General features: G+C 40.8%; 2 protein-coding genes across 2 annotated transcripts; one reads left to right on the top strand and one right to left on the bottom strand.

Annotated features, from left to right (window-relative positions):
- Positions 1 to 2,809: 2,809 nt before the first annotated feature.
- sf3a2 (splicing factor 3a, subunit 2) lies at positions 2,810 to 5,792 on the bottom strand. Its single transcript, XM_030775492.1, has 8 exons — positions 5,749 to 5,792; positions 4,997 to 5,260; positions 4,832 to 4,878; positions 4,627 to 4,736; positions 4,283 to 4,332; positions 3,804 to 3,944; positions 3,374 to 3,442; positions 2,810 to 3,172 (listed from the first exon to the last, which is right to left on the bottom strand). The coding sequence occupies exons 2-8, from the start codon at positions 5,192 to 5,194 to the stop codon at positions 2,870 to 2,872; spliced, it is 918 nt and encodes a 305-aa protein (XP_030631352.1). The 5' UTR covers positions 5,195 to 5,260; positions 5,749 to 5,792; the 3' UTR covers positions 2,810 to 2,869.
- Positions 5,793 to 6,128: 336 nt separating this feature from the next.
- plekhj1 (pleckstrin homology domain containing, family J member 1) lies at positions 6,129 to 8,721 on the top strand. The gene is made up of 6 exons (XM_030775508.1): positions 6,129 to 6,493; positions 6,641 to 6,708; positions 6,818 to 6,884; positions 7,245 to 7,335; positions 7,469 to 7,532; positions 7,805 to 8,721. The coding sequence occupies exons 1-6, from the start codon at positions 6,400 to 6,402 to the stop codon at positions 7,880 to 7,882; spliced, it is 462 nt and encodes a 153-aa protein (XP_030631368.1). The 5' UTR covers positions 6,129 to 6,399; the 3' UTR covers positions 7,883 to 8,721.
- The last annotated feature ends 2,752 nt before the right edge of the window (positions 8,722 to 11,473 follow it).

Below are 11,473 nucleotides of genomic sequence, written 5' to 3'. Positions count from 1 at the left end.
CAGGGCGTAAAAACCAGTTAACGAAACATACACCACCTCAGCAGTGGCTTAAAGTTGAACAAAATGGGAGTTAAATATTTTATTTCATCTGTTCAGCTGGAGACTTCGCTGTGGGACACTTTGTTCTGGTGGATGGGCGACGACGAGGACGGAAAGGCCGCTGGTCGCGGACCGAAGAGAGGGACCCTGAGGAACCTCCGAAACAGGAAAATAACGGGACGGAGACTCCTCCTCAAAGCCACGGGGGGGAGCTTTAGAGACAGGAGAGGGAGGAGGAGGAGGGGGAGACGAGGGAGAGACGAGATGAACGAAAGAGCAAAAGGAAAAAGCGAGAAGGAGAAGAGAGCCAAGCAGAAGAAGAGAACTGAAGAGGAAGAGGTGGAGGAGAGGCCGAGAAAAAAGACGCAGGGGAAAGAAGATCAACGGAGGGAAGCAAAGTCGGAGTAGGAACCGCGGTCAGGACACAAGAGAAGAATTAAAGAACTGTCAAAGAGGAATGACACGGAGTGGTAACAGAGTGATGCAATACTTGCCTGAAGCAGGAAAGCAGCAGAGAGTTTAATCTTTATTGTAGGGAAACCTCAGTGGAGCTACAGACAAGCTTTTGTGAAACTGAGGTTCCCAAAAATTAGTCTTTTTTTTTTTTTTTTTGTACTAAATGTGAAGCCAATCCTGCAGTTTCACTCTAGGTGTGGTGTAATTGGCTCCTAACCGTGTCATGTAACCGGATTTTCTTTTCTTTTCTTTTTTTTTTTGTTGTTTTTTAAGATCAAAACTAGGGTGTTGATTTACAAGTTGAAACCATAGCTGGTCTGAAAATCCTTACCGTGTCACTCAGCTTTGTATTTCAATTTTTTAAAATCAGACAAAGCTGTCGGTTTAACGGCTCAGTCAAGCTTGTTATCGCTTTTCAGTGAAACTGGGGCAATATAAACGTCGTAGATTCATACTCACCTAAAAGATGGAAATTCTTATTTGGGTACAGAAATGATAGCTTTGTTCATAAAAATAATAATCTGCAGTAATTTAAAAAGAAACTCAACAACTGAGTTCCGGAAAGAACATCATCCAAAGGGGGCCTTCAAACAAGATGCGTAACATCAAATTTAAGATTCGATCAATGCCCAAATAAAACTCTCTGATTCATGATTAGATGTGTTTGGCTACTTTTTACTTTTGTCTGTGGGTCATTTTTTGATGGGTTTATAGCTACTAAAACAAATGTCTACAGCTGTCATGTGTGTTTAAAGTTTGCAACATTGTAATGTTGTGTCAGTATGGTCGTCATCAAACGAGAAATAAAATTCAGCACCCATAAAACTTACCTACTGTTAGGGAAGACAGCAAGTTTTTTTTTAATATGTATTTCACCTAATAACAACACGGAAACTGATCACTGCATGTCATGTTATGGCCTTAACAGCACAAACATAATCGTTGATTATATCATGAGGTCATTTGAAACAGTCATATTTTAACTGTGTGTAGTGCACATGGTAACATATCCATCTAACTAGCTGGTTATACACTGGAGACTTATGTTTCTCACATGACTGTTGTGAGAAGTTTTTGGCAGTATTTGGCATTTCACTTTTATTGGCAGACAGTGAAGAACAAGGCAAGGAGCCAACCACAGTGCACTTAACTTCTAACAAAGACTGACATGCCAGTCCAGTGCACTTAACTTCTAATAAAGAATGACATGCCAGTCCAGCGGCTTCAAACCTGAATGTGATTACTGTCTGATATCTGTCCAATATTTACTCTGGTAAATGTTGTGATTACTGTCTGATATCTGTCCGATATTTACTCTGGTAAATGTTGTGATTACTGTCTGATATCTGTCCAAATGTACTCTGGTAAATGTTGTGATTACTGTCTGAAATCTGTCCAATATTTACTCTGGTAAATGTTGTGATAACTGTCTGATATCTGTCCGATATTTACTCTGGTAAATGTTGTGATAACTGTCTGATATCTGTCCAATATTTACTCTGGTAAATGTTGTGATAACTGTCTGATATCTGTCCAATATTTACTCTGGTAAATGTGATAACTGTCTGATATCTGTCCAATATTTACTCTGGTAAATGTTGTGATTACTGTCTGATATCTGTCCAATATTTACTCTGGTAAATGTTGTGATTACTGTCCGGTTTCTGTCCGATATTTACTCTGGTAAATGTTGTGATTACTGTCTGATATCTGTCCAAATGTACTCTGGTAAATGTTGTGATTACTGTTCGATATCTGTCCAATATTTACTCTGGTAAATGTTGTGATTACTGTCTGATATCTGTCCAGATGTACTCTGGTAAATGTTGTGATAACTGTTTGATATGTCCAATATTTACTCTGGTAAATGTTGTGATAACTGTCTGATATCTGTCCAAATGTACTCTGGTAAATGTTGTGATAACTGTCTGATATCTGTCCAGATTTACTCTGGTAAACTGCTGACCGTGCATTTCAGACAGATGGTGAATAACAAAATAAAAGAAACGCTTTAATTGGAAGACTGAGCCAAGACAGCGAGACACAAGTCCATTTCCTGTGCTTTTAATAATAAAAGGGACTAAAAGGACCAGTCTGTTACAATGAACCAGTGAAACAAAAATGGTCTCATGTAGGAGAAATGGGAATTTTTACACTATAAGTCAAACTTTTTTCCAGTACTACACATCATAGAAAAATAACGGCAAAGTCCTGAAAGGATGTGTATGGATCTCCTGCATTTTTCTGCAAAACTCTGACAAAAACAAAACAAAACAAAACAAACTAAAAAAAAGAAAAAAAAAATTGATGTTTTTCCACAGTAAAAAACAAATTAATATTAAATCCAAAGCCGATTTCGGGATCCTGAATCTCCTCAGCTGCTGGGTGGGGGTGGAGGGATCCCGGCTGGACCGTCGGCAGACAGGGGCGGCCGCAGGTGGGGCGGAAGGCCACCGGGAGGGGGCATCTGAGGGGGCATTTGGGGAGGGGCAGGAGCACCGGGGGGTAACGGGGGCATGTGCATGCCTCCGGGCGGAGGTGGGGGCATAGGGTCGCTGGGGGGTTGGGGGGTGAGCCCCGTCATCAGCGGCGCGGGTCGTTTCACCCCCATCGGAGGTGGAGGGCCGCCGGGTGGAGGAACAGCTTTCTCCATCTTAAAGTGGAACTGGAGAAAGAACTAGAGAAGGAACAAAAGCAGGTGCATCAGTGAAGAGAAACTTCCTACCATATGAAAAATACCAATGAAAAAAAGCAAATAGTACATAATGGAAGTATCCGTTTAAAAAAAAAAAAAAAAAAAAAACTGACTGCAAACATAAACCCATGTTATCAGTAGACGTGCGGTTTAAACAGATAACTCTTGTCCTGATGTCTTTACCTGTTTGGTTTCTTTGTTCCAGTGCGTCCAAAATCGCCCCTCTGCTTTGTCTATCTCTCTACTGGGAACCTGAGGAGATGAACACAGGACCGTTTCACATTAGGGTGTAAAAAAAAAAAAAAAAAAAACCTCACTTGAGGTAAACTATGTGGATTTGTCTCCAAATTTAACCTAACATTTTCAGACTTGGCTTATGGCTTTTTCATAGTCTGCTCCATACGCAAAAACACTACACACAGACGGATATTACCTTTTTTTTTTTTTAACATTTTCACAAGTATTTTACCTATGATACAATTAGGCTGCACTAAAATATTTTTAGGAAAAAAAAAAATGCAATAACTTTGCATGTGCCTTGTCGCTAATGCTAAGATTTAACAGTGGAGATGATAATCGGTGCATGAAAACCGGATGTGGCGGCTGCGGTGACCTTGAAGGCGATGGTCTCATAGGGTTCGGCAGCCAGCAGCAGGTACTGCCAGCGTCTGTCAGGAGGTTCGATCCGCTGCTCATACGCAGACATGAAACGATGCCTGGGCCCTATGCCCTCAGCTATCTCAGGATAATCAATCTGAGAGAGAGGGACAGAGAGAGAAAGAAAGAAAGAAAGAAGGAAAGAAAGAAGGAAAGAAAGAAAGAGAGAATGATGAGAAATCTTTTAGTGTTCTGTCTCTTATCCACCATCACCCTGGCAACAAACACACAGTCTCACCCTCCCTCCCATGTAACAGAGGAGACAGTGAGTGAACGAGGACGGAAACAAACGGTGAACAGATGCAAACAAAGAGCCCAGAAGAGCTGGATCATTTTCACCAACAATGACAAACACCGATGCAGAAACGAGACATCGGCGGCAGACCAGGCCGCTCCGCCTCAGAGAGCTGGAATATCAGGGGACGGCAGGTTTACCTGGAAGAGCAGACTCTGTTGACCAGTCTCTGGATCTCTCTGTTTCGTGACTGTTGAAGAGAAAATGAATGCTGTTCAGTCGTTGGTTCAGTCCAGGAGGCACACAACAAAGCGGGATTTTTCAGACAGCCAGTGAACTTTAAGCCAAGAGTAAGCGGAGGCCTAGTGTCATCTCTCTCAGGGTTTTTGTTTGTTTGTTTTTGTTTGTTTTACCTCTGGCTGTTAAGGCTGCAATAGAGCCGGACAGGACCGAAAACGCTGCCTCCACACGCGACGTTCGAATTTCGCAGCTCAGTCAAAACACAAACGCGTACAAACTGAAACCACACTCGAGGCGGTCTTACCTTTGTATCCCGGTCGGCCGATTTTCACAAACTTCTTCACCTCGACTTTGACCTTCTCTGGGGCAGGCTGGGCAGGGGCTTCTTTGGCTTCCTTGGCCGCTCTTCTGGCCCTGTGGTAACACACAAACCACAAGAACAGTCAGTCTAAGTGCAGAATGATCACGTTATCTGCACCAGTTTACAGCCACAGTGAAGCTATACTTACAAGTTGGTCTGATGCTTCTTGCCTTGAGTGTGAGCCAGGTAACTACCCTGGGAAAAGAGTAATTGAGGGGGGGGGGGGGAAGGGGGTTAAATTTACATTTTTTTATCAGCATGACTCACAACACACACAGTGACAAGCACAAAAAGAAAACCTGGCATTTCTCACCTCGTTGTTGTGAAGTGTGAGACATAGCTTACACTCGTAAGAGCCAAGATGATTCTTCATAAAGTACGGGTCCTTGTTGATGTCGATGGTTTCCAAGGCGAGCTGCCTTAAACGCTCTCTGCGGTCTCGGTTGCTCTCGGAGGCGGAGGCAACCCCTCCGCTCCCCGTCTTTCCTCCAGCTCTGTGCTGGAAATCCATCTCAGCAATGCAGTGGATTCACCAACACAGACTGAGATAATTGAGGATACAGGCGTTGAATAATCCCTATAATCATAACAGACAGCTCATATGACAAACACTAACTGGTAAACGCCTGAATACAGTGTTCCAGATTGTAACGTACAGTATCGCTTGGGTCGCTGCACACACTGCGTCTTAAACTTATCTCTAATAACAAACAATGGACTAAGTTGCTCCTTTCTCTAAAAACACTTGTTTTAAGAGCGGTGCAGCAAAGTTGGAAGCTCAAAAATTTCGATCCACTGTGTCAAAAATAGACATTCATTCAAATATTTTCCAGCTGGTAGACGTGTTGCCGCTTTACATTTCAAAAAATTAACAAACCAAGTTAGCAAGCTACCTAACCTAGCAAGGTAGCTTTGTTGCTGTATCTGGGGCGATTCCTAAATAGTTATGAATGCTAAATTACATCTTTTGGTCCATATCTATTACTTACGCTGATTAGTTCAGAAAAACAAGTGTTAAACGTGGAAATAAGATATCTGCCCGAAACAAATTTACAAACTACTCACCTCAACGTCTAACTCACGCTTGCCACCAAGAGCGATGTACTGCGCATACGCACTTCTGTGTCTGCTTCCTGTTCCTGTAAATTTGATAGACCAAACTTTATTGGTGGGTCGGTCTGAACAAGCAGTGCGTTAGGTTGTAATGTATCGTTTCAATCTACGATGTTATCTTGTTTTCGCTTGGCAGATATGTTATACACTTGTAAACAATACTGGTGCGGAATTATCTATTGAACTGTGGGACAAGTGTGGTCTTCAGCTCTCTTTTTGACGCATGACATGTCATTCGTGATTCAGCAAAACTGCGACCCCTATGCGGATTTAATTTGACCACACAACTGGTCTGCACCTTCCAGACACGAAACACACCTACAGAATGGCATCTTTTGTTTTTTAATGGGACGATTATATTGTTGGTCAGTAAAGGGCCATAGCTAAAAGAGTTCGCTGAGCTCAACTTTACGTTCAAGCCTAAATTCAGTTAAGGGTTTAGAGGGTCAGGGCGGCTAACGTTAGTTTCTTTGCACTGACCGTAAGTAAAAGTCAGTGATATGTGCTGATCTTTATCTCGTCTTACTCTCTGTGGTTCCCGGTTAAGGATGGGCCTTCTTAGTTAACATTTTCGACTGCACTGTTTATTTGTACGACCACGAAATGCGGTTCAATGAGAAGGAGCTTATCTCTTTGAGCCGTCAGCCCTCAGAGAGAGCCGCAGAACTTGGAATGAGAGGACCTAAAAAGGGTGACGGTGAGAGCCCGTTTTATTCGTTTTTAAACTTTGTCAGCTATTTCTTTTATCGACAAGACCAGTGTTTTTACGTCTGTATGCACATTTCTATCTGAGTGTCATTTCCGGTCGGTGATGAGGTGTCCGTTTGCTTGTTCGTTTTACCAGTTTTAAAAAGGAGACTTGTGAAGCTCATTGTTAATTTCCTGTTTTACTTTCGGACCGACGAGGAAGAGGTAAGTTAAAGATAGCTGTTTTAACGTAGTAACTTCATATAGCTAACGCATGTGCTTTATTTCGACTTATCACTGAGGAGTTTTCTCTGCTTTGTGTCTAATTTGATAGCCAATTGGAGCTTTGCTCCTGGAGCAGTGCCGAGTGGAGAGGGAAGATGATCTCGTCTTCTCCATTGGTAAGAGAAATGGCTAGCGTTCTCACTGTCTTAGGCTAGAATTTCCTACCAAGCTCAAATTTACAAACATCACATTACCTGCCCGTCATTAGTGTGTGTATAAAATCTCATGAAAATTCTCTTCCATCAATACCGATTTATGTGAGACGTCATTTTATGTCTTGGCTTTTTTTGTGGTCTCGAAAATATCAGATGTCAAGAGACTGCACCACAGTTGTTGGCATCAAAACATCAAACGCAAGGGGAAAGAAAACACCATTTTTCTTAAAACGAAAATGTTGGTCTTTGAGAAGTGTATTCCCGTTGCCATGGGTAGCTGTACTCAGTAGATATTGGTTGTTTTTCTTTTTTACCTTCCAGCTTACCTGGATGAAGCAGAGAGAAAATATTTTTTTGAATGTGAGACGCAGGAACAGTGCCTGGAATGGATTGATGCCATAGTCAAAGCCAGGTCTGTCACATCTTCAATGTGTGGGTTTTTTTTTTTTGTTTGTTTGGTTGTGTTTTTTTGCTGGGATCATTAGGCTCATTAGCCTAATTTTCCGAACTTTCTGTTAACCTTCTCATGTTACGCTTCTGTGCAGCTACGAGTTCATGCGCAAGAATCTTATCTTCTACCGCACCGAAATCCACCGTCTCACGGGCAAGGTAAGCGTGCCCCTTTCTCGTCACCATGGAAACCAACCCCATTTGGACGTTGTTAATCAGTGTTAACATACTTTTGACTTTGCCTCAATTTCGGTGTTTATTTCACTACTGTTTGGATTAATAACCAGAAAAAGAACGTCTCGTTTAAAAGACAAAAACAGGATCCTTTTTAACTGTGTCCTCCTCAGGTTATCTTTGACGGAGCTTGGGAAAAACATGACTTTTGAAGTCAGTGTGATGAATTGTTTACTGATTTTTTTTCTTGTTGTTAGGACCCCCTTGAACAATATGGTATTTCAGACGAAACCCGTTTCCAGGGCTGTGTCGGTCCACCCCCTCCTGCTACTTAACCCCAGCTCAGCAGCACGGGGACGATTCAGGTTGGACCGGCGTGTCGCCGTGCTGCTAACCCGAAGTGTAGTGTGGTTTTAACATAGAAAAAAAACTACTGTCAACTCTTTATTTTTCTTCAGTTTTCAGATATCACTGAAAGTAAAGATCAGTCACTTTTGTTTTATTATAATTGTCATTATGGTCATGTCATTTGTCTCAGATGATGACTGTCTGTAGCACTGTGTGTTCCTACATATATGTGTGTGTGTGTGTTTCCATGAGGCATATGCTTATGTTCTTAGGTTAGATAGAAATGTGTGGATTGTGTTCTGTCACTGCTAACAGCTACATATGAGCCAGAAGTATTGCTTCAGGTGGATATCAGGGGTACTGTAGTGTATAACAGCCCAGCAGTGCAAGACTTCATTTGTTTCATATACAAAACCACAAGGAAGCTTGTCAATGTCATTGACATAAGATAACATGTAGTGAATTATCGATAAGAAAGACTTCCTTCACACACACCCTAGCGATTTGCATAAAAGCGTATTTAGATTACAGGAGTGTTTGCGTTTAGTTCCGTGTGGCTGAATGCCAGGTTCTTTTTCCACCTCATAGCTCTTCAGGAGAAGTTGCTGCCATGGAAACAGCTCTGTACACAAATCAGTCAAGTACCACAGCACACCTGATTGGTCAATAAGAGAATCAGTAAAACCTTTGGCCTTCTGGATGAAATCTGAAGGCACAGTAGACACAGAAGCCCTGTGTTTAGCGCATAAATGCACCTTTGAGTTCAGCTGAGTTATTGAAGACATATGCACAGTGCAGGTCCTATTTGCAATGTGTTGTTGCACAGTCTTTCACGTTTCAGAAACCCTTTCAGAGTCTGTGACTCATGTCTTTTCACTTCCTCTGCTATGGCTATGCTCTTTTTTTATGCAATGTTTTTCATTTGCTGTTTTGAATAAAATAATTTAGGCTTAAAACCCAAGGTTAGGTCAGCGTAGCTGTGTTTTTAACTGATTGCTGAGCCAGGGTGTTATATATATTTTTTGCACATTTTTATCTTCCTTCTCAATCTTTCTCTTTACTTGCTGTGACTATAGACCTGTTGTTCTGATGTGCACACGCATGTTTTGAATGCATTGAACCACAGAGTATATGACTTTGAACGGAAAATGCAAATGCACATTAAAATGTAAATGGGGATTAGGGCACTATAGTGTTAAAATAGCATTTTTTGCATTAAATAAAAATCATAGAGTGTTGAAGTGATTTAACCCCTGAGATGTCCACACATAACGTGTATACTAAGGGCATTAATAAACTAAACTCTCCTGACTTGATAGCCTGTCCTTGGCCTCGTGGGAAATGCCTAAAGTTATATCACTGACGTGATCGTTGCAAATCGGATGGTGGCAGTACCACTGTTAGGGGAAATGCTGTACTGTGAGGCCTGGGTTTCATTATTTCACTGTCTGGTCAGATCAGGTACTGTAACTGAGAAAGGCCTCTGTCATAAGGTTACTTGGCCAGTGTTAGGCCCCTCCTGTTCTTAGGGCGTTAACTGACTGTTGGCTGTTGCCTTGGATTTTAAAGAGGTGTTCTTTAAGAGCGACTGTGCTGAATACAAAAGAATGTGAGTTTTTTGTTTGTTTGTTTTTGTTTTGTTTTGTTTTGTTTTTTTAGTCCCATGTTTCTACCGCTCAAATATCGCATCTGATGAATTGTAACTTCTGTCCTTGTTGAGTTTTCATTTCAAGTTTCTCCTTGAGATGTATCTTTGCCGTTAAAAAAATTTCATCTCTATTTTTGTAATAAATGCTTTTCCAGATTGTTTGACTTTGTGGTTTATTTGTTCAAAGAGAAACATATGTAAGGCCCGAGTGAGTCTGGTTTTGCTTTTAATAGCCATTAGACTGTTTTTTTTGTTTGTTTTTTTTGCATCCCCTCTTCAAACACCGTGTGTCATTTTTCTCTGAATATGCTCTAGCCCTCTACATGGTTCCACTAACACTTCCTATCCAGTTCTTTGGTCCTTTATAAATGTACATGTTCTGTATTCTTACTACCACTGGTAGTTAGAGTCAAGTTCAAGGAGCAGTAAAAGCCTTACAATTCAAACTTAGGTGAAGCAATCGTTTTAGTTTACAATGACAAAGGAATGTGATAAAAATAACAAAGTCACAATTTTTACCTCCTTTATCACAGCTGTGGGAACATCAGACAGAACCTGTGCTTGACAGCAGTCACTGGCCTCTAATTCAGTTTCTCTCTACTACACACAGACACTGACCAAGACTAACGCTGGTCTCCTCAGACTGGATTATATTTACTCAAAAACAAACTTTGAGCACCAAAGTGTACCTCAATGTTACTGTTAAGAGGAAGGCCCAGTAGGAACTAAAATAAAAAAAAAAAACCCTACTGAAAACAGAAATAGTTCCCCAATTCAAAGTCATCTAATAATCTAATCATAACCTTATTATTTAAACCCAGTCTGAAATGTATCACACTACAGAATACATTCCCCAAGTGTTGACACCACCACATACAGTTACAACCTCAACAAAGGCCAAATCTGTCTTGATAAGAATGTCTGGAAATACATTACAGATAAAGTTCCTGTGAAGCAGGATAGTTCACCTGCTCAGAGCACTGGGTTGTTATGCAGACCAGTTAAACACCATTCACCAGTGACCTACGCTGATGTCTGTATCCTTCATTTTCACAGAATCTCTGCAATTTTATCCGTTTTGGATAATTGTGGGTTGCATTATGAATTTTTTGCATTATGAAATTTTTCAAAACATCTGGACTTTTTTTTTTGCTTTTGCTAACTACCATGGAAAATATTCAAATTCAAATTCAAATTTTGTTTGTCACACGCACAGCCGTACACAGTGCAACATGTGATGAATGTAACAGAAGACCCAAGTGCAGAGCTCTGGTGCTATAATAAATCCGTTCAACAAATCCAAATCAGAATCCTCAGGAATAGTCAAAAACACAAGCCAAGGTCAAAAAACAATGGAGAGCAAACAGGAATCCCTACAAACAATCCAGAATCAAAAGACAATGAGTAGGGTCAAAAAGGCAGGCAAAAAGGTCAAACACAGGAACAGAATATCAGCTACAGCAAAGGTTCAAAAACGTTCAGTAGAGCAAGCTCAATACCTCACAAAGAGGTGCCTGTAACTGCAGTCCTTAAATCCTCTAGTGGTGATTAGGTGAATTTGCTGCAGGTGTGTTAAAACTCAGGAGACTCAGAATGTGGGCGTGGCTGAACAGAGGATTGGCTGGAAGCAGGTCTGACAGCGAGATGCTTGTTCTGACTGTCCGAATGATAAAAAGACCAAGACAGAGATAAGGCTAAAAAAGAACATACATAACAAAATACACAGACCATAAATAGAATATAACAGAGTATAAATAATGTAATATGTGATATGTAATATAAAGAATGTATTATAAGGGAGAGTTTAAAAAATACAGTATCAATTATATAAGAGAAGGTTAAAATATAACAGAGTATAAATAATGTAATACGTGATATGTAATATAAAGAATGTATTATGAAGGAGAATTTATAAAATACAGTATAAATG

Source organism: Chanos chanos, chromosome 5, assembly GCF_902362185.1.
Source record: "Chanos chanos chromosome 5, fChaCha1.1, whole genome shotgun sequence".
Taxonomy (NCBI): domain Eukaryota; kingdom Metazoa; phylum Chordata; class Actinopteri; order Gonorynchiformes; family Chanidae; genus Chanos; species Chanos chanos.
Note: the sequence above shows the minus strand (reverse complement) of the source record. Positions and strands in the feature narration are given on the sequence as shown.